At 36.4% G+C, this 23,535-nt stretch overlaps 1 protein-coding gene across 2 annotated transcripts in view; it reads left to right on the top strand.

Annotated features, from left to right (window-relative positions):
- GLRA3 (glycine receptor alpha 3) overlaps positions 1–23,535 on the top strand; it is a 233,730-nt gene that overhangs the window by 49,712 nt on the left and 160,483 nt on the right. For both annotated transcript variants that reach the window (XM_049864199.1, XM_049864200.1), the window contains exons 2-3: positions 11,671–11,798; positions 20,418–20,485. In XM_049864199.1, coding sequence (XP_049720156.1) covers positions 11,671–11,798; positions 20,418–20,485 — 196 coding nt within the window. The remainder of the gene's footprint in view (positions 1–11,670; positions 11,799–20,417; positions 20,486–23,535) is intronic.

The following is a 23,535-nucleotide window of genomic DNA, read 5'->3' as shown; positions in this document are numbered from 1 at the left end:
ATCCTGCTACTATGCTGAATTTTCTATTAGTTCCAGTAGTTTTCTTGTGATATCTTTGGAGTTCTGTATATATAGAGTCATGTGATCTGCAAATAGGGCTAGTTTTTCTTCTTTCTTTCCAATTTGAATCCTCTTCATTTGTTTTCTTGCCTTATTGCTTTAGCTAGGAATTCCAGTACAATATTAAATAGGAGTGGTGATAAAGGGCACCCTTGTTCCCATTCTCTTAGAGAATGCTTTCAGCCTCCAACTGAGAATGATGTTGGCTGTAGGCTTTGCATAGATGCCCATTGTTATATTGAGGAACTTTGCTTCTACTCCTATTTTATTGAGAATTTTTATGAGGAATGGGTGTTGGGATTTGTCAAATATCTTTTTACATTGGTTGAGATGATAGTGTGATTCTTTTATTTATGTTTTGGGTTTTCTAATGTTGAACCATTCTTCCATACCTGATATGAATCCAGCTTGATTGGGGTGTATAATTTTTTTGATATGTTGAATTCTATTGGTTAGAATTTTGTTGAGAATTCTTGCATCTATGGTATGAGAGATATGGTGAGTAATTTTCTTCTTTTTTTGCATCTTTGCCTGGCTTTGTTATCAGGGTTATGCTGGCTTCATCGAATGAATTTGGGTGTATTACTTCCTTTTCTATGCTTTGAAATAGTTTGAGTAGTACTGGTATGAGTTTTTTTCAGAATGTTGGTAGAATTCTTCCATGAAGCTGACCCAGCCAGGACTTTTTTCTTTGGCAGTTTTATTTTTTTTTAATTACCTCTTCAATCTCTTCTCTTGTTATGGATCTGTTCAGATTTTCTACCTGAGCTTGTGCTAGTTTAGGTATGTTTCTAGAAATTTGCACATTTCCTCTAGGCTCTCAAACTTATTGGAGTACAGGTTTTCATAGTATTCTGTTATGATTCTTTTCATTTCTGTTGAGTCTGTTGTAATGTCCCCAGTCTCATTTCTTATGTGGGTTATTTTGTTCCTCTCCAGTTTTTTCTTTTGTCAGTTTAGCCGTTTGTTTGTTGATTTTGTTGATCTTTTCAAAGAACCAACTTTTGATCTTGTTGATTCTTTCTGTTGTTTTTCTGTTGTCTATTGCATTTATTTATGCTCTAATCTTATTATGCCCTTTCTTCTGGTGCCTGTGAGCCTTTATTGATGCTCTCTTGCTGTTTGTTCTAGTCGTAGGGCTAATTTTTTGCTTTTGGCTTATCGTTCTTGTTTGATGTGTACATTTATTGCTACAAATTCACCTCTGAGCACTGCCTTTGCTATGTGTTTTCATTATCGTTTGATTCTAGGATTTTTTTTTTTAAATTTTTCCTTTGATTTCTTCTATTACCTAATTGTTTTTAAGCAAGGTGTTATTCTGTTTCTGTGTATTTGATTTTTTTCCTTGCTTTCCTGTTATTGATATCTACTTTTACGGTATTGTGATAGAGAGAATGCTTTGTATTATTTCCATCTTTTGGATTTTACTGAGGGTTGCTTATTGGCCTAAAATGTGGTGTGTTCTCTAGAATGCTCCATGTGTGTTGGAAAAGAATGTACAGTTTTTGGCTGTTGGGTGGAGGGTTCTATATAAATCTATGAGGTCAAGTTGGTTGATTGTTGCCATTATATCTTCTGTATCTTTATTGATTTTCTTTCTGGATATTCTGTCCTTTGCCAAGAATGGCGTGTTGAAGTCTCCTACTATTATTTTGGAACTGTTTATCTTTTCAATGCTGTTACAGTTTGTTTTATGTATTTTGGATCTCTGTCATTGGATGTATAGATATTTATTAAGGCTGTATCTTCTTGATGTCCCCGTAATCATTATATAATGTCCTTTCTTGTCTTTTATGGTTGAATTTGCCTTAAAGTCTATTTTATCTGAGATTAGTATTGCCACTACTGCTCTTTTTTGGTTACTGTTTGCTTCATATATTTTTTCCATCCTTTGATTTTCAATATATTTATGTCCTTTTGTCTAAACTATGTCTCTTGTAGGCAGCATGTTTACAAGTCATTTTTTTAAATCCATTCTGCCACTCTCTGTTTCTTTACTAGTGCATTTAAGCCATTTACATTTAGTGTTATTATTTATAGGCATGAGTTTATTGCTGACATATTGTTGTGCCTTTTTTTGGGTTGTTGACATTCCCTTTGTTCCTCTTACTTTCCTGTGCTGAGTTCCTTTTGTTTGTGGATTTTCTTTTCTTCCATTACTAGAGATTTTGTGTTTATTAAGTTTTTATATTTTTCTACTTTTTTATTTTGATGAGCAGGGTTTTTTTTTTTTTTTTAACTGCCTTTGTGTTTACTTATTTACCCTCACCTTTCTAAGTTTAAGCCAGTATTTCATTACTTGTTATTATATTGACTTACTTTTCCTTTGAAAGTTCTGCACCTACACCATTTATTCCCCCTTTTATTGTTTTGGTATTGTCATCATTTACAAATTGACATCTCTGTTTCCCTGTGCCAAGTCTTTTACCTTTGTTATATTATTGAGAGTTCTTTACCTAAATTTGTATACGGCTGATGCTGTCCTGTGTCCTAGACTATGGTTGTTGTTCTATGTTGTTGGTTCTCTAACCATAGGACTCCTTTTAATATTTCTTGTAAGTTTGTTTTGGTTTTTATGAATTCCTTTAATTTTTGTTTATCTGGAAATATCCTAATTTTGCCATTGTATTTGAGAGAGAATTTTTCAGGATGTATTATTCTTGGTTGGCAGGTTTTTTTCTCTTTCAAAATTTTAAATGTCGTGCCATTGCCTTCTTGTCTCCGTAGTTTCTTCTGAGTATTCAGAGTTTAGACTTATTGTTTCTCCTTTGTAAGTGATTTTTCATTTTTCTTGAGCTGCTTTTGGGGTTTTTTCTTTGTCTTTGATTTTGGCAGATGTGATTATGATATGTCTTGGTGACTTCTTCTGGGGCCTATATTATAGGGATTTAGTTAAGCTTCTTAGGTGTTCACCTTTTCATTTTTCATATTTAGGAAGTTTTCTGCCAGCAAATCTTCAACAATCTTCTCTGTGTTTTCCATTTTCTCCCCATGTTCTGGAGCTCTGGTCACATGCAAATTTTTGCTCTTGATTGTGTCCCACTTAATTCTTAGATTTTCTTTGTTTTTTTTTTTTTGTTTTTTTTTATTATTCTTTGACTTTTCCTGGAACAAGGTAGTGTCCATATATGTGTCTTCAAATCCCACTGATTCTGTCTTCCATTTTTTCAAATTTGCTCCTAACACCTTCTATTGAGTTGTTCATTTTTGAAACTTTGTTTTTATCATTTGGATTTCTAGTTGCTGTTTTTGTATGATTTCGAATTGTTCAGTTATTTTGACATTTTGTTCTTGTATTATTTTCCGGAATTCTTCTATTACTTTGTTTTCCAAGATTTTGCCTATTTTTTTCCCCCTTTGGGCTTATCTGTGTTTCCTTGATCCTTCCCTAATCTTTTGGCGATCCCTAAAAATTAGTCTTTTGTATTTTATATCAGGTATTTTCACTGCCTTTTCTTCTACTGGAAGGTCATCTGACTCTTTGCTTTGGTTTCTTGCTGGAGTCATCTTGTCCTGATTTCTTTTATTTTGGTATTGTCTGCTGTCTCTGAGACATTAAGTATTATTTTCTTTATTTATTGATTGTATATTTGTTTGTTTTGTCCTTCTTTTTTTGTTTTGTTTTGATATGTCAGGGTGATCGGGCCAAGGGTGCTTTGCTGCTTGCTAATCTGTGGGACTATAGCTCTCATCACCTTGTCTGAGTGAGCACTGCAGCAGCAGGCAGGGTGAGCCTGCTTTGCTCTATGCTGGTTTGATGAGGTTCCTGGGGGCAGATTGGGTGGTATCTGCCTTCTGATGTTGGTCCAGTAGTGTGAGAGAGTTCACAGCCCCTCCCAGATAAGCAGAGGTGTCAAATAGGAAGTGGTATGGTCTCACTTCCCATTGTTCAGTAGTTGGTCATTTGGTGGAAGGGTAATTGTGGTGTGGCCTCAGTGCAGCAACAGGCCTAAGTGCCAGGGGCAATCTAGTCACAGTGTCACAGCAGGGGCCGGGGTGAAGGGGGGTGGTGTATGGGTCTAGGTTGGGGGAGAAAGAGAAAAAAAAAGAGAGAGAAAGAAAAAAAAAAAAAGTAGCCAGCGAGTAGCTTCAGGATGGGCCTTGGGGCTGGTGGGAAGGGGGCAGAGGTGACTTATGGGACTAGGCAGGAGGTAGAAAGGGAAGAAAGAAAGAAAAAGTAAATAAAATAAAATAAATGCTGGCATGGTGGATTGGGGGCAGTGGCAGGCTGGTTCACTAGCTGCACTCTATCTGCTGTGGTGGGGGCTGACAGGAAAGGGTGAAAATGGCCTATATGACTAAGTGGGAGGCAGAAAGAAAAGTAAGAAAGGAAAAAGAAAAAAAATGGCAGCACAGTGAGGACCAGTGAATGCAGGTGGGGCAAACCCACATATTGTGGGAGGGCAGGGGAGCATGCCTTGTGGGGCTAGGTAGGAGGTGGTAATAAAAGAAAGGAAATAAAGAAAAAAGATGGCAGATGGGTGGGAGCCAGCAGGTGGGAGTCGGGTGGACCTGGGGCAGCAGTAGGCCAGTGGCTCTCTATTTGAGTCTGCACACCATGACCCAGTGAGAAGGGGGTAGAAATGGCATATGGGACTAGATGAGAGAGAGAAACAAGAGGATGAAAAGGAAAAAAAGAGAAATAAATAAAAAATTAAAAAATGGTGTGGCAGGAGTCAGTGGGTAGTAGTGGGTGGCCCTTGCATGACGGTGGGCCAGTGTTTCTCAGTTGTGTTGGTGTTGTATAGTCCAGCATGTATGCAGGAATGTGGCGTATGGGGTTAGGTGCGAGGGAGAAAGGGAAAGAAAAAAAAAAAAAGATGGCATGGTGGGAGCCTGCAGATGGGGGTAGGATGGAGACAGGGCAGTAATGGGCTGACGGCTTTCTAGCCAAGGTAGTGTGGCATGGCCCATTGGGAAGGGGGTGAGGTGATATACAGGGCTAGGTGGGAGAGAGAAAGAAAAGGAAAAAAGTGGAAAAATGGCACTGTGGGGGCCCAAGGGTGGGGGAGGGTGGACCTGGGGTGGCAGTGGGCTGGTGGCTCTCTTGCCAAGCAATGCTACATGGCCCATCAGGAAGGGGTGGAGGTGGCATACAAGGTAGAAGGGTGAGGGGTGGGAAAGCGTGTTTCTCTGGCTGTCAGGTGCTCTGTCTCCTGTTGAGAGCTCTGTGAAGTTACTTTCCCATACTCCCTGTCCGGGGTTGTTGCTAGCTGAGTTCCAAGATGGCGATGCTGTGCAGTGTTAGTTGGCTGGGGACCTCCAGTCAATATCTCTCCTTGTTCTCTGTTTTTTTGTCAATTTCTTTTTCCATTCAGTGTTTGATCTAGTTCTTTATCCCTTCGTCTGATGCTTAGGGTTCCAGGATTGATGTTTATGTCTGTTTTTGCTTAGGTTTTGGAGGTCTTTGCTACAGAGTTTTGGCCTGGCGCATCTGTCTATGGCACCATGTTGCCTCCAGTCCTTATTACATATTTTTGATACATTTTGATGCTTGGTTTCAGTGCTGAAGTGGTTTCTGCCAGTTTTTTTTTTAATTTAAGTCTTCCTGAATTTTCTAATTAGTATGTATTTATAAAAATAAGAATATGTAAAATAGTTAAGTGAAAATAATATTAATTGATGGAAATGTGTATAAGCCCTCACACACTTTTCAAAAAAAAAAAAAAACTACACCATAGAGAAAAAAAATCAGTTTGGAAGTCAAGCTAATTAACAATAAATGATTTTGAGGAGATTCATAAACAAAAAAACTATTCTAAAAAATCCAAATCTTTCGAATCTACTGGTGATGGGTAGTTTGATAACAACCTTACTAACTTGTTATAAATATGACAGTTTTGTTGAAACTAGGAGGTTTAGACCAAAATAAATAAACCTCGATAATAAAATTTCATATCCAAAACTCATTCTAAATTAATCTTAGATTTCTTCCCATTGGCTCTTCCCACCCCCAGAGTTTTAACTACTTAAAAAAAGTTTTTGAATATTTATGTACACATGATGTTCACTATTTAAAAACTAGAGTAAAATTCAAGACTGGAACGGGGCATCATAAATAAATATACTTATTACTGGGAGATTTCTAAATGGCTACTCTTCTCTGAATGGTTGTTATTGTTGTTAGGTGCTATCAAGTCAATTCCAGTTCATAGTGACCCCATGTGATAGAGTAGAGCTACCCCATTGAGTTTTAAAGGCTGTAATTAACTCTTGATTGCCATATCTTTTCTCTGGCAGAGCCACTTGTGGGTTCAAATTGCCAAACTTTTGGCCAGTAGCCAAGTGCTTAATCTTGGCACCACCGGGGCTCCTCTGTTGTGAGTACTGTCTGCTTATGCTCACAGGGTTCAAGGTTCAGATATTGTTGTAACAAGAAGAAAGTTCTAGGAGAAATATACCAGAGCAAGAGTTATAGATGACGGGATATCCACATATCCATAGCCCTCACCCCTTTCAGAAAAGGATAGACTATGTAAAAATGTTTTTTACCCAATGACTCAATGTGATGGAGCTGACAATAATTCCTTTTGAATCAAAATTGTAAATCTGTAAAAATAAAATCAGCTGTCATAAGCAATTGGATTGAATGGATCTGTATAATTGAAGGAGACATAAGGACTAAAGAAAATTGGAAATATTTCTTTGTTCAGAAATTTGTTATTTTTTAATAGGCATATTTCTGCAGAGTATGATTTGAATGCCTATTATAAACATGAAGATTTTGCTTTCAATGGAAGCAATAGGAAGAAGGGAACGAACCTATTATTCTCTTCACTCTAATCTCATTTCTCTGTTCCCATTCACTGATACTTTCCAAAGATTGTAGACTATAGAAGGGACCAGATTAGTCTACACAAATGTGAACACACCTTAAGGATTCAAATTTATGTTCTGTATACTTTACTGGTCTTAATGCAATGCTTTACACCTAACAAATCATATGAGAGCTCGAAATTCATTGTTTCTACATTGAATTTAATATCAACAGAGATTTAGGTACATTTTGACATGAGAGGATACATTTACAGAATAAATGCACTCTAATTTTATAGTTACTGAACTATTCATGGTTTATAAAAACTTTCAAAAAGCTTATGTATTGTTTTTAATAACTTAATCATCTTTTACTTATGCTCCCTTTATCCCAGCCAATGTGAATTTCTGATTAATCAAATTAAAGTAGTGCTTATTAATTTTTACATGCCATCTCCAAAGAACTGTAATTTCTTAAATATATCATACAGTATTAACAATATAATGTTTACTATGTATTAAATATATTAATTAATATAAAAGCAATCTCATAATTTTAACTTATAATGAAACATATTTCAGTATTAAAGAATAGAATAATTCGGGCCTTGACTATTATACATAATGTATTTTAGAGAAAGAGATAATTTTTATTAGATTATCTGGTATGAGATTATTTACCAATGATAATTTACTGATGATACATCTTCCATACTAGTTTATAGTAGTGATAATAGATGTTTTCCTCCTTTCAGCTTATTTTAGATACTAATCATAAAAAAAAAAAACCGTGTTGCCATGGAGTCAACTCTAATTCACAGCGGCAGTATAGGACAGTGTAGAACTGCCTGTGGGGTTTCCAAGGTACAGCTGATGAATTTGACTTGCCGACGTTTGGTTTGTAGCTGAGCTCTTTACCACTGCATCACTAGGGATAATTATATAATCATATAATCCATGAATATTTATGTTCTTAGTAGAAACTATTTCAAGAGTGTTGGTCATCAAAAATGTTAAACATGGAGTGTATATATTTATATATATATGTATATGTTATCCCCTTCTTTTTAAAACTTCCAAGAATAATGCCAGGCTCCTTGGTAAGTATCGATAATTGTTGTTAAATAAATACATGAATATGATTCTACTCATAGAATTCTTGTCTTCTATAAAATGGATTTTTACACATATTCTTATCCCTGGTGAATCAGTATAATAACTTTTGCATAAAATATTTGGAATCAAATGCTTTTTTAAAAAATAAGAGCATATTTCAAATGGACTTTCAAAAGCAACTCTGTCAGATCAAATTTCAGGAAAACATGGTTATTGTAATAGCTTATTATGGCTTTGGAATATATCAAAACAAAATAAGGTTTAGAAATATTAATAACAATAAATTCTCTTGATCCCACTACTCATTACATCTACCTCCCATTTCTTTTTCCTCTTTAAAGAAAAACTTCTTTAAAGATCAAGAATTAATTTGTCTTACTAAAACAACAATAATCTTAAATTTTTCTCACTGAACTGTTTAAAAGGAACTTTTAAAATGTTGAGAACAATCAGTACTTGGAGAATTAGGGTTAGGGCATTAGAATTTTAAGGCAGACATTAGTCATCAAGATGAGAGGTTGAGTTGGCAGTTGAATATAAATCAGAAACCCAAGCACAGAGAAATTATTGAGAAATCATTAGCATATAGAGATGGTGTAGATAGAAATTGCATAGAAAAATGAGTGTAGGTAGAGAAGAGAGGAACTTTTTCTATGTGTTTGGGGTATTCCTGCTTTTAAGATCCAGAAAGTGAAAAGGAACTGGCAAAGAGATTTAAATGAGTGAACCAAGAGACCTACATAGAGGAGACCACATGAAGTTTATGAAGGGAACCACCAACTGTGTCAAATGCTGCTGAAATATAAATCAGATGAAGACTACTAAGAGACTATGGCAATGCGAATGTTGTTGGTGATGTTTACAAGAGCAGATTCAGTGGAATGGAAGGAATATATTAAGAATGAGAGGAGAAGAATTGAGGAGAGCAAATGTGGACTATTATTTCAAAGTAATTGACTAGAAAGGGAGACAATAGCTGTTGTTGTTAGGTTCTAGGTCATAGTGACTCTAAGTACAGGAGAACGAAACACTGCCCAGTTTTGTGCCATCCTCATAATTGTTGTTATGCTTGAGCCCATTGTTGCAGCCACCATGTCAATCCATCTCATTGAAGGTCTTCCTCTTCTTCACTGACCCTCTGCTTTACCATGCATGATGTCCTTCTCCAGGGACTGGTCCCTCCTGATAACATGTCCAACGTATGTGAGACGAAGTCTAGTCATCCTTGCTTCTAAGGAGCATTCTGGCTGTAGTTCTTTCAGGACAGGTTTGTTCTTTCTTTTGGCAGTTCATGGTATATTTAGTATTCTTTGCCAACATCATAATTTAAAAACACCAATTCTTTTATGGGCTTCTTTATTCATTGTCCAGCTTTTGCATGCATATAAAAAAACCACCAAACCTGTTGCCGTCAAGTTGATTCTGACTCATAGCGACCCTATAGGACAGAATAGAACTGCCCTATAAGATTTCCAAGGAGCACCTGGTGGATTCAAACTGCCATGGCTTAGGTCAGGTGCACCTTAGTCCTTAGAGTGACATCTTTGCTTTTAACACTTTAAAGAAGTCTTTTGCAGCAGATTAGCCCGCTGCAGTGAGTTGATTTCTTGACACACAAGTAAAATGAAATCCTTGACAACTTCAATGTTTTCTCCATTTATCGTGATGTTGCTTATTGATCCAGTTGTCAGTATGGTAGCAGATAGGATGATTTTATTAGAAGTGGATGAAGTTTTTAATATGCCTGCTTACTTATGGATGTCATCAAGTAGAGAGAAAAAAATTGATAATACAGAAGTGATATCCTTGATTATGTCATGGATGGAATCCAGGGTGTAATGTGTGGTGTTACTAGTTCAGTATACACAGTCATCTATTACTAAAACAAAACAAAACAGAAAGGAGATTGAAGAGTGTTATTGGTTCTTATCTAGGCAAATTGGTATTTTTCGGTAGAAAAATGTAGAAGTTAATTTTGTGATGACTTAAAGGAGGAGTTTTGCAAAGAAAAAAAGGAAATGGATTAGAAGCAGTAATGTGTACTTATGAGAACTCAACAATGCCTGTAGGCCCTATGTTCTTGGATCATGGAGCCAGAACAAATGTAGCTTAATTTTAAGAGGACGGGAAAAGTCATTTAATATCTGCTGGTAGAGGAAAAGTTCTGAAGAACCATTAAGGAGGTACTGGCATTATTTTTTCTTTTTGTTTTAGAATACATTTTCCAGTTTCCACAGGCCATACTGGAAGGGAATGTAGTCGAGCAGTAATAATCAAAAAGAAAGTGTCACAAAAGACTCTTTTGTCCTTCAGGAACAAACAGATCAAACAGAGAAGAAGCTTCCGTTTAGGGAGGACGCAGGAGTGACGGAGTGAAGGTCATTGTGTGGATAAGTGTCCATGACTAGTCAAAATCTCTAGAGCAAGGCCATGGCTAGTGGGTGCTGTTGGCTGCCATGCTGAGCATTCAGAAATACCATTCTCGTGTAATCACTGAGACTGGATTTCAGAGTTTAGCTTTCATACCACATAAGTGTGGTAGACAACTTAATGGTGATGGTTTTAAGGCACATTCTCACTCCTCCACTAAAAATTCTGGCAGGAGGAAACATGGGGAATTTAATAACTTGACTCTGCTGTGATCAAGGGTGACCAAAAAAAGTCTCAGGTCTTGGCAAGCTCTGAGTTCAGTGGCAGAGCCAGGAGGATATGATGATTGACAGTCTCCAAGAAGGTAACTTCTGCTTGAGCATGTCAGTTGCAAACACCATGTGTGCTGGGGAAATCTGCTTCGCTTCCTTGAGCAGAGTTCTCTGGATGAAAAAATCATTTGATCCTGGCAGGCAGGCAGGCACAGGCCATCTGTGACACCATCCTATCTAAATAAAGAGCTAGAGAGGGGTGCAGTCACACTTATGGGCTTCTAGGATGAGCAGCTGTAGGAAAATAAGAAATGTTTCAAGGAGAAAACTAGCTCTTTATCTTTCATGGACACAGATTCTCATCATATAATACCAAGGTGCACAGATTACATTTATAATTATATCTCAATCTTGACCTAAAAATTCCAGGTTTGAACAGATTATGCTGTAGATGAATGATGACGTATCAGTGAAAGCAGAATGAATTTAACTAATAAAAGAAGCACTCTTATTTGAGAAAAGAACATTGCTATATGAGAATATTTGAACATTAGTATTATTTGAGAATTGCTGTTTAAGATTATAACATAATGTTATTGTATAATGTATTGGACCTTTCCGTCATTTTATTATGATGCTTTATTATTATGAGAACAATTTGCAAAACTTGAAAGGTGCTGTTTTTCCCTCAGTAAAAGCTGTATGAGTTGTATTTTATAGCTGAACTTTCGTATTTTCTTACACTTGAAACACTAAGGATATTTTAGTTAAAATTGCAATCAGAAATCAAATTTAGGTACATACAGATTTTGAAAGCCTGGGGTAAACAATAAGCTAACGATATAATTTGGAAATAGCTTTTGTTTCTAGGTTTAATTCAAAATAATTTCACCTATGGCAATTAGGCTGAATACATATGAAACTTTATAAATACTGTCTGTAAATCTATAAACACCTGTCTTATATTAATATTTACTGTATGGTATTTAAAACTTTGTTTTTGATGGCATATTCGCTTAGTGTTTCTGTTTTATATTCACAGGTAATGATTGCTAGATTTTTTTTTTAATTTCTATATATTTTTTCTCATTTGTAGTTTGGTTGCTACAAAGGAAACAGATAGTGCAAGATCTCGAAGTGCTCCAATGTCACCTTCTGACTTTCTTGATAAATTAATGGGGAAGACATCAGGATATGATGCAAGAATCAGACCCAATTTTAAAGGTAATTGTTCTGCTTAGTACCCAGACAAACTCAGCTTGTAGAGAGAGTAATATCAAATTCATTATTTAGAGGACAAATATGGACAATTCTTCAAAAATATAGAAGGAAAGGACAAAGAGATAAAAGCTGGACACAGATGACACAGAAAGAGACCAGATATTTTAAAAGAGAATTGATTCGGAGAAATAACACAAAATGATGCCAGCGTAACCAGCTCTATGTCTCTCTCAGTCATTCTTGGGCCATTGGCTCCCTTCTCCATGTGGTCCACACCTTAAAAGTCTCTGCCATTAAAGTAAATATGATTTTCCTCCCAGTCTCTTTGGTGTGATTAAATTGATTATCATTTTTATTCTGTAATGTCATGTTAATGTGTCTTAAGAGAGAGTGAAGCAAAATTATTCTCAACTTCCCATCTTGAACTAGAGGCTTTTGTGTGCCATTGAAAGCTATAACCAAGTTTAACAGGTTGAAGAGAAAATGAAAGTATGTCTATAAGAAGATAAACATTATTTCACTAGAGTGTTTTATCAATCTTCATTGAAAATATCCACACAGGACATACACCAATTCAATAATTTCTATATGTTCAATTCAGTGACACTGATGACATTCCTCATGTTGTGCAACCATTGGCACCCTCCTCTTCTGAATTGTTCATCCTCCGTTAACATGAACTCGCTGCCACTCCCGGTCTTGCACAGATGCTCTCCTCATCCTGATTGGGCTCTGGGAGCCCGCTAAGGTTCATTCACCTGTGGAAATACCCTGTTCAGACTCTGATTCCTCATGCCAGGTCACCCCTTTCCAAGGATGTCATCCTTACCCTGCTCGGCTTCTGCCATCACATGCCGGGGTGTCCCTATGCACGAACACCCTGTCATCCCACTTGGATTCTGACTCCCCATGTCAAAGTGACCCCATGTGACCCGCTCCTCACCATTTTCTGGTTCTGACAGCAGACGCCACTGCTTCACTGTGGGAACTCTCTCCTCACTCACTCGGACTCCAATATCCGGGTCTATATAGCCCTTCTCCACAGATGTCCCCCTCATCCTGCTCTGGTTTACCACATTCACCACACTTATCCCCATTGCATTTTTAGGAAAGAATGCAACGGGGAGAGGAAGAGGGAAGAATAAACAAGATCCTATTTTTTGGTCATAATTTACAAACCTTTTAAAAATATCTAACAAATAATTTAAAATCCATATTTAAAGTCATCAAATATGCTTTTATTAAAAAATCAAATAGCATCGTTCCTCATGACATGACTATACACATGCACATACACTTGTGTGTGTATAAATTTCATCTAAAATAAAGACAAATATCTAGATTGAAATACTTTGAGATTTAATATTTGAATTGCATTCTATGCCTATAAAATTGAGATTTTAATGCAATATCACATCGAAAATTCCATTAAAGCCATTCTAATGAATACTTAGGTCGTTGTTTATTTGTTTGTTTAGCTTAATGTGCCTGATGAATGATTTTCCCCAGTAAGAGTAAGGCTACTATCATTGCCAAGGCAGTGCATTATACTATGATATTTTTCCCTTCATTTCTGAACTTAAAAGCCATCTTCTATTTCTTTAAGGAAAATCTGAAAGAAAAGATGCTGTGGAAAACATCTGCAACTACTGTAACTTGCTTTTTAGGCCAACGATGGCTAATATAATGAACAATTTAAAAAGAACAATTTGCCATATGGATGTTATAGCCATTATTTGCTCTGTTGCTAAACATAGTAGTGTTTTAGGTAGATGAAACAGCTTTTGCTTTGGCACAGAGAAGTAGCAGATTGGCCAAGGACTGCTAAACAGGTGTTCTTTGTAATGGCCGTGGAAGAATTACATTCTTCTCTAAACTTCATTCTCTTTTTTTTTTACACTGATGACTAAGATAGAAAGTGTATACCAAGATTGCTGCCCTAATCTGACATGGAAACCTGAAGCGTAGAATACAATACTTTCCAAGCATTATGGTGCTATAACCACTTAATTCTTTGTAATCCACCCCCACTGTCACTATTGTCAGTTAGACCTATTCTACCTTCCACTTGGTTTATTACAATAAATGCCTGTTTTCCCTATCTCCAAGCTTTTGCCTCTCTTTTCAGCTATTCATATTGTTATGTTGGTTCACTTCTCTCCCATGACTAAGAATCAGTAATAACTCCCAAGTGTTTGTTGCATCAATCCGATCATTTACCCTTTTTTCTGATAAAGAAGAGAATGTATACACAAATAAATGGTCAAATGGGTACCAGATAGAACTTTTATGTGCTCTAATTTTTTTTTTTTTTTTAATATCTAGACATGGAGAGTATCTGGTAACATATGGATCAGAGAATATAGTTTAGACCTGAGAGCACTGTGAGATCTTTTACTCCCACATAAATTTTAGATATTGAAATATTCTGCTTCAAGGAAGAGTTTTTCTAAATCTTTTCAGAGGCAGGTTGAAGAGGGAGGGGTTGGAGCCTGTTTCACATATTATGAGGCATCATAATCAAACTATTAGTAAAAGCCTAAATTAGTTACCTCTCCTATGACCATCTCTCCTCTGTGGAAACCTGTGAGCGTTCCTCAATGTGTTATTTTTCTTATTGAATCCATTGACCTTATTACTCTAGCTTCTGGTTAACTGGGGATGTCACTGCCATGATTTGAGGAGAAAAAGAAAAATATCAGTCCTTCTGCCAACTTTACAAAACAGCTCTCTCCCTTGATACTCTGGTCCTTTCAGAACCTTCCTGGGGTCATTATCCTAAGGGGCACTAAAAAGCATCAGAGAAGACATTATTAACATCAGGGCCTGATGCCTATGCTGAACTTTTACCTCTATTCTAGTTCTCAAGAGCATTGTCCATAATTACATGGATCTTTGTTGTTATCATTAGGTGCTATCAAGTTGGTTCTAACTCATAGCAACCCTATGTACAACAGAACAGAACACTGTCCGGTCCTGCACCATCGTCGCAATCCTTGCTATGCTTGAGCCCATTGTTGCAGCCACTGTGTCAATCCATCTCATTGAGGGTCTTCCTCTTTTTTGCTGATCCTCTACTTTATCAGGCATGATGTCCTTCTCCAGGGACTGAACCCACCTGATAACATGTCCAAAATATGTGAGATGAAGTCTTGCCATCCTCACCTCCAAGGAACACTGTGGCTGTATTTTTTCCAAGACAGACTTGTTCGTTCTCCTGGCAGTCCATGGTATATTCAATATTCTTCGCCAACATCATAAGTCAAAGACATCAATTCTTTTTTGGTCTTCCTTACTCATTGCCCAGGTTTCACGTGCATATGAGGTGATTGAAAATATCATGGCTTGGGTCAGGCCCACCTAAGTTCTCAAAGTAACATCTTTGCTTTCTAACACTTTAAAGAAGCCTTTTGCAGCAGATTTGTCGTTTGATTTCCTGACTGCTGCTTCCATGGGCACTGATTGTGGATATAAGTAATATGTAATCCTTGATAACATCAATCTTTTTTCCATTTATCATAATGTTGCTCATTGGTCCAGGTGTGAGGATTTTTGTATAAAAATATGGGTGTTATGCTTATGCCGAGTTCTTCAATTTAAAATTAAATTTAAATTAAAGAATTAGGACAAAAATATCATTGAAAATTATGTGCCCTTTATTCAATGCCCAGGGAGAAGTTAAAGTCCAAATTATAAAGACCCTGTCTCTGCTAAATTCAAATATAAAAACAACCATCTTCCCATTGCTATATTTTTTCCAGCTTCAGCGAAGGAGATCACAATCACTAGACACCTGCAATTCTCTAGTGGCAGCTTCATCCTGGTCCATGTTCCCACACATGGATGTATCTCCATCACTACTTTATTTGAAGATGAATCAACTCAATACTAAATCTCTTGTCTTTCCCCCTTTCCAAAGTGTGGGAATAAATAGAAATAAGCAGAATTTACCTCAAAACAAATAACATCCCTCAGATCCATATTGCTGCTGCCAGTGAAAGAAAACAGTAGAGTTTTAGTGTTATACAAACAGTGTTTAAAAAAAAAGAAAGAAAAAAGAACCCAGAAAATAAGAATGATGGGTTTTAGCTTTTCCAGGGTGCCAGTCAGCCTGTGTATATTTTTAGAAGCCATCACTTCAGACATTAAGTTAAACAAATTATATTCAGAGAGATAATTGTGACTTCGTATTCCCCTTATAATAGAGATTAAAAAACCATGGAGTAAGATATCCCTGCTTTCTCCTTTCTTACATAAACCCAAACCAAATCCACAGCCATAGAGTTGATTCCAAGTCATAGCGACCCCACAGGACAGAGCAAAACTGCCCCATAGAGTTCTTTCTTACACAGTAGCATACAAAACACTTCTATCATCTTACAAATTCTAGAAATGTGTAAATATTTAGAAATAACGAATGAAGATAAAAATTGTCAGCTGGTAATCATTTAATCATATAAGTGTAGCCCTGGTGGTGCAGTGGCTAAGAGTTCAGCTGGTAGCCAAAAGGTCGGCAGTTCAATTCCACCAGCTGCTCCTTGGAAACCCTATAGCAGTTCTTCTCTGTCGTATAGGGTGCTATGAGTCAGAATTGACTTGATGGCTACATTTTTTTTTTTTTTTAATCATGTAAGTATAGCACTTTCAGGATTCAGGACTTACCTGAGGTTTCTTTATTCTCACATGTCCACCTGGCATATTTAAAATAGTTTTATTTCTCTGTATGTTCGAATTTTGTGTTCCAGGCATTTTGGTGCTTAATAAACTTTGAGTTCTTTTCAGCTCCCAGTTTTAATAGCCCTGTTCACCAGATTTATAATAGGCAACTTGAAGTTAATGACCTTGCATTTTCGGTGCTCCCAGCCACTCTCTCCTCTCTCTCCATTTCTTCATCTCTAAGAAAATCACAATTCATTTTTAGCCTTATGGCCAAGTGAACAAGGATGCTTCCTAGTCTCAAAAACCTTAGGTCAGGAGTTTCCAAACATTTCTGCACAAACCATCTATGGATCCTTTAAAAATGCTGATGCCTTGCTTCCAAATCATAGCAACAAAATAAGAAGGTGAGAATCAGTTATCAATATTTTTTAACAATACCTGGATAATTTCAATGTGCAGCTTAGAATTCATAGACCTATGGTTATTTTTAAATATTTTATTCATTTTATGCTCTGTACTTAATCCAGCAAAATAACTGAGCAATTTAGAGAATAAGTAAAAATAATAAAGATGAAAATTTTCCATCAGTGTTCAAGTAAATGGATATTAAGTCTCAATGCCATTTTAAAATTTCCCAACTAATAAAATGCTTCTAAAAAAAAAAAAACACTATAGAAGTTTTCCAGAAATGTCTGGTGAGACAGTCCTATTATACAGCATTAGTGAGAATATTAATAAATACATAATTTCTTAAAAAATTTTGTAACATCTGTTCAGTATTTTTTTTTAATTCATATTTTGGCCTAATAATTCTGCATTTATATATCTGGATGGTTTCCACTTTTTGGCTATTGTGAATAATTCTGCAATGACTATTGGTGTACAATAGCCCAAAAGTAGAAACAACCTAAGTGAATGAATAAACAATGGAATATTATTCAGCCATAAAAAGGAATGCAATTCTAACACATGCTACAACGTGGATGAACCTTGAAAACAATCATTGTGCTGAATGAAAGAAGCCAGTCAAAAAGGACAAATATTGCATGATTCCACTTACATGAGGCAATCCACAGAGACAGAAGGTAGAGTAATTGCTTCCAGGAGTTGGAGGGAGGGGAAATGGGTAGTTAGTGTTGAATGGGTATAGATTTTCTGTTTGGGATGATGAAAGACACTTTAGAAATAGATGATGGTGACGATTGCACAATACTGTGAATATAATTAATGCCAATGAATCACACACTTAAAAATGGTTAAAATGACAAATTTTGTCACATATGTTTTACCACAATATTCTGAAAATATGAAAAGTTCTTCAATAAATATCATTGAACACTTTCTAATATATATTTTTAAAAAGCTCTAGTTTGGAGTAAGTCTAAAAGAAGGTATAATTAGTTGAACACCTGATGCATTTGAACATACTGAATCATAATTTAGACATTCCAGAACTCAGGACTAAATTAAAGATACATATAGAGAAATCCATGTAAAATATATAAAGCAATTATCTATCTCAGGACAATTTTCTGTGTAAGGTGAAAATTAATCATAATATATGGCTTAGCCAGGAGTAATACTTACATCGTCATAATAATATAAAAACCGAATAATGACCTAACAAAAATGACAACTGAACTATAATAGGGTGATGGGAGGACAAAAAAGGGTTGTATCAGTAGGGGTGGGTGGGATGGTGTGTGAAAGAAGGCTAATCCTCATTTTCTGTTGTGGGCAGTCAGAACATGTGCCTGAGAGTAGAACATCTAGAAGTAGCAATATAAACAAAATATTTAAAGAAATTAAATACCAAAAGAACAAATTGAATGAGTTGAAGTGGTTATCTCTAGAGGGGGAAATGGGGCTAAGAGGTAAAGGGGGTGCTCTTTTTTTGGTAGCAAACCATGTAAAAATCAATTTACTTCTAAATTATGTATAAGTGAAAAATAAAATTAAAAAATTCATTAGGCTTAAACATCATCAGTTCTTGCATGTAGCTTTATCTGACTAGGGTAGAGTTTAACACAGATGGAGTATTTTAACCTCTACCAGAAAATATTGCAATGCTGTTGTTTTGTTTTAATGTAGCTCTAACACTAATAACAAAGTTTGTAGTAAGATAGCAAAATCTTTGAATGTCATGAAGAAGATTGGGAAATAGCATCATATGGTTGAGAAAAAAAATGACAGAATCAGACCTGTGGTTCAAATTCTCACTGGGTTACTTACTAGCACATTATATATCCTTTCTGGGCCTTAATTCTCTAGTCTGTGGAGTGGTTGAAAATACTCATCTTCAGGGTTGCTATGAATAAATAATATCTTTTTTATGAATCAGCTAACACAATGCCTGGCAACAAGACGTGCTTAATAATTTGCTGATTCCTGCTCTTCTTGACCACTAGAAGACATTCCTCATGTTTCTTCTTCAATTTGGTGTGCACAGGTTTTAGATATTTGGCAAGAGAGTGAATAAATGGGTCTCTTAGAATAAAATCTTGGTTTTATGATGAGTGCTAAATCATTTATGGGGGCTTCCAGAATGGCAGAATGAGAATGTTTGTAAATTCACTCCTTCATAACAGCAACAAAAACATGTCAAAATTAACTTTGCCAGAACTCCAAAAATCAATGAAAAGCTTACAAAAATATGAAGAGCTCTCATTCAAGAAATCTGCTAAATCTCAGTATAGCCTGTTTCAATGCCCCATTCACCAACTACACAGTAGCTTCAAAAACTAGAAGGCTTGAAAGCATGGAAGCTGTGAAAAACACCAGTTGGCAGCAACCAGAGGGGCCATATTGTATTAGAACTCTTCAAAAAATCCCATCCCAAGCATTTTCATTCTTTGGCCCATCTAGTAACTCCCTGGAAAAGCCCCTCTCAAAGAGGGCTATGGTTATTTGACTTAACTCTGTGAGAAAAGCCTATCCTTGTGGCATTTGTTGAAAATAATAAGCTACAATTGTTTAATATTGCAGCTACCTAAGCCTGTGATATCAGTTGAGGCAAACAAAAGCATGACCAAAAATTTAAAAAGAAAAACTGAGGAATGAGATGTCCATAGGCTGTTTTGAAAATCTCTGATACATTCTTGTGGATCTAGAAGTCCACGTACATGTTTAGGGCTTTCTACATGCCCAGGAATGAATCTGAGAAGGGTCTGAATCTCTCATCTTCAAGCCCAAGATAAGCAGGAAGTTAAGACTAAGGCAGAGTTATAAACTGCCTGAGTATTGAAGGTGTGGCCCAACACACACACAAAAACCACTTGGCAAAGGGCAGAAGATTTATTGGTTCAAAGAATTTAAAGAGATCTCTAACCAATCATTAGTTGACCACTAAGCTAACTGGATAGAGACTTTAGTGGCTTCACATTACAGGGAATACAGATTTTACAGTGTTAGGCTGGGTAAGTCACTAAACAAACAACAATGAAATAACCAACTAGAGCAAACAAACTGTGGATTGCAAAGGGGGGATATGATATTCAGAGTTGCTATATTATCTAGAGTTCCAGTTTTCAAGTACTCAAAGTATCCAGCTAAAGGCGTGCAAAAAAAGAAAGAGTATAGCCCATGAAAGGGGGAATAAAAGTCAATAGAAACTGTCCTTGAAGGGGCTTAGATGTTGGACTTGCTAAAATGGCATTTACAGAGCCATTAGAGATATCTAGATCAAGGAAACTGAGGCCAAGACAGCTTAAATGTCTACCCATAATGGTCAGCATCAGTGTCCTAAGGAGACCATGAACCTTAGGATCCACAATCCAAATTGTTGTCACTCAATGAAATGATTGCTTAGATATTTATCATCTGTGTATACACATATATAGAAATGTTCTTTTTTTTCACTTTTAAATCAGCAGCTAATACGTGAATATAATGAGAGTTTGCAATTATTTGAAAACATCTTAGACAAGTATCTAAACAGCCCTTATGTTCTAATCTCTTTTTCAGGCCCTCCAGTTAATGTTACATGCAACATATTCATAAACAGCTTTGGCTCTATCGCAGAGACGACCATGGTAGGCATGCTTACTTTGTAACAACTTTCACACTGGAGTCTTTTGAAATCACATTAATGGCAACTTCTCTGTTAATATGATGTGATTTAAGAGTAAAATATAATGAGATTTTAAAACATGAAATTGGTGATATAGTTAAATTGTAATCAACTGCTGTTAGTAATTTTCCTTTAAATATGGCATATTAGAGAATACAGTAGTCCTCCCTTATTGGAGCTTTCCCTTTCTGAGGTTTCATTTATGGGTCAACTTCAGTCCAAAAATGTTAAATGAGTAGGTAGCGTGATGAAATCTCCTGCAGTCCCCCTCTGTTATTCACAGAACTTTTATTACATTATACAGTTATAATTGTTCTATTTTATTATTAGTAATTGTTATTAATCTCTTACTGAGCCTAATTTTTAAGTTCAACTTTATTATTGGTATATATGTATAGGACAAAACATAGTATATATAAGGTTTGGTTTCAGGTATTCATGGGGGTCTTGGAGCATATCCCCTGTGGATAAGGGGGGCTACTGAAAATGTTGTTAAAACAAGATTGGTTCTTCCCAATTCAGCAATCTAATATTAAAGCTCAAATTAAACTTACAATTTTACCAAATTAATGACTTCTTTTCAATGCTCTTTAATAACCAGACATAAGTTTAGCAGTAAATAATTTCATGTTTAACTGTTCTGTATATTTACCAATTTATTTACATTATTTTAAGTATTCTGATTTATTTATTTATTCCAAAAGAATGCAGTAATTGTTTAAACATCATAAATAAATATTTTATTAATGGCAGTATATACCTTCATTAAACACTGTAATTGGGAACACTTTATGTAACCAAAGTAAAAGAATAATAAAGAAAACTGTTGTTACAGAGTAAATTCATTTCCTTTTGAATTTTATATTATTTTCCTAAAGATCACATTGCTCTTTCCCTTGCCCTGTAGTTTTATTGTGCACATTAGCTAAAATAAAATGCAGAGATACTGGTATTGGCCATTTTGAATTGGACAATCATATAGTCTACTATGTTGGGAATGACAACTTGAAGAGGAATGGTGTTGCATTCATCGTCAAAAAGAACGTTTCAAGATCTATTCTGAAGTACAACACTGTCAGTGATAGGATAATATCCATACGCCTACAAGGAAGACCAGTTAATAAGACTATTATTCAAATCTACGCACCAACCACTAGGGCCAAAGATGAAGAAATAGAAGATTTTTATCAGCTGCTGCAGTCTGAAATTGATCCAACATGCAATGAAGATGCATTAACAATTATTGGTGATTGGAATGCAAAAGTTGTAAACAAAGAAGAAGGATCGGTAGTTGGAAAATATAGCCTTGGTGATAGAAGCAGTGCTGGAGATCGAATGATATAATTTTGCAAGGCCACCGATTTCCTCATTGCAAATACCTTCTTTCACCAACATAAACGGCAACTATACACATGGACCTCACCAGATGGAACACACAGAAATCAAATTGACTACCTCTGTGGAAAGAGACGATGGAAAAGTTCAATGTCAACAGTCAGAACAAGGCCAGGGGCCGACTGTGGAACAGACCATCAATTGCTCATATGCAAGTTCAAGCTGAAACTAAAGAAAATCAGAGCAAGTCCATGGGAGCCAAAATATGACCTTGGGTATATCCCACCTGAATTTAGAGATCATCTGAAGAATAGATTTGACACATTGAACAGTAGTGACCAAAGACCAGATGAGTTGTGGAATGACATCAAAAGGTTGGAGGAAGACTCATTAATAACTTGTATGCAGATGACACCACCTTGCTTGCTGAAAGAGAAGAGGACTTGAACACTTACTGATGAAGATCAAAGACCTCAGCCTTCAGTATGGATCAACTTCAACATAAAGAAAACAAAAATCCTCAGAACAGGACCAATAAGCAACATCATGATAAATGGAGAAAAGATTGAAGCTGTCAAGGATTTCATTTTACTTGGATCCACAATCAACACCCATGGAAACAGTAGTTGAGACATCAAAAAACACATTGCATTGGGCAAATCTGCTACAAACAAAACCAAAACCAAACCCACTGCTGTTGAGTCAATTCTGACTCATAACGACCCTGTAGGATAGAGTAGAACTGCCCCATCGGATTTCCAAGGAGCGCCTGGGGATTCAAACTGCCAACCTCTTGGTTAGCATCTGTAGCACTTAACCACTACACCACCAGGTTTTCCAGACTTCTTTAAAGTGTCGGAAAGCAAAGATGTCACCTTCAAGACTAAGGTGCACCTGACCCAAGCCAGATGTTTTCATTTGCCTCTTATGTATGTGAAAGGTGGACACCTTTGAATCATGGTGTTGGTGAAGAATGTTGAATATACCATGGACTGCCAAAAGAATGAACACATCTATCTCAGAAGAAGTACAATCAGAATGCTCCTTAGAGGCAAGGAAGGTGAGACTGCATTTCACATACTTTGGGCATGTTATCAGAAGGGACAAGTTCCTGGAGAAGGACATCACACTTGGTAAAGTACGGTAATCAAAAAAGAGGAAGACCCTCAATGAGATGGGTTGACACAGTGGCTACAACAATGTACTCAAGCATAAAGAGGATTGTGAGGATGGCGCAGGACTGGGCAGTGTTTCATTCTGTTGCATTTAGGGTCACTATGAGTCAGAACTGACTCAAGGAGACCTAACAACAACAATGTGCCAAATTTGGAAAACCCATAGGGTTGCTATGAGTTGAAATGGACTCAACAGCAAGAGGTTTTTTGTTTGGTTTTAGAAATATTATGTGAGAATACATGGTTACCACAAAACATGGGGGTATTCTTGGGCACCATGACTGGTGGGCACCTGTATGTCCCACCAGACCTGGGTGGCAGGGTACATTGTTTGGTGCCTTGCACTGGGGTACATTGGACACCTCTGTTTTTCCAAATATGACACACACACATACAAAACCCATCAGTGTGTCCTATCACACAGGAAGCCACAGATATGCTTCCAAGGCTTATCTAGCTGCACAAAACCCAAAAGAGACAAAAGTTTTGCCCGATCACTTCC

Source organism: Elephas maximus, chromosome 21 (genome assembly GCF_024166365.1).
Source record: "Elephas maximus indicus isolate mEleMax1 chromosome 21, mEleMax1 primary haplotype, whole genome shotgun sequence".
Lineage (NCBI taxonomy): Eukaryota > Metazoa > Chordata > Mammalia > Proboscidea > Elephantidae > Elephas > Elephas maximus.
The sequence above is the reverse complement of the archived record's forward strand: the minus strand, read 5'-3'. Positions and strand labels throughout refer to the sequence as shown.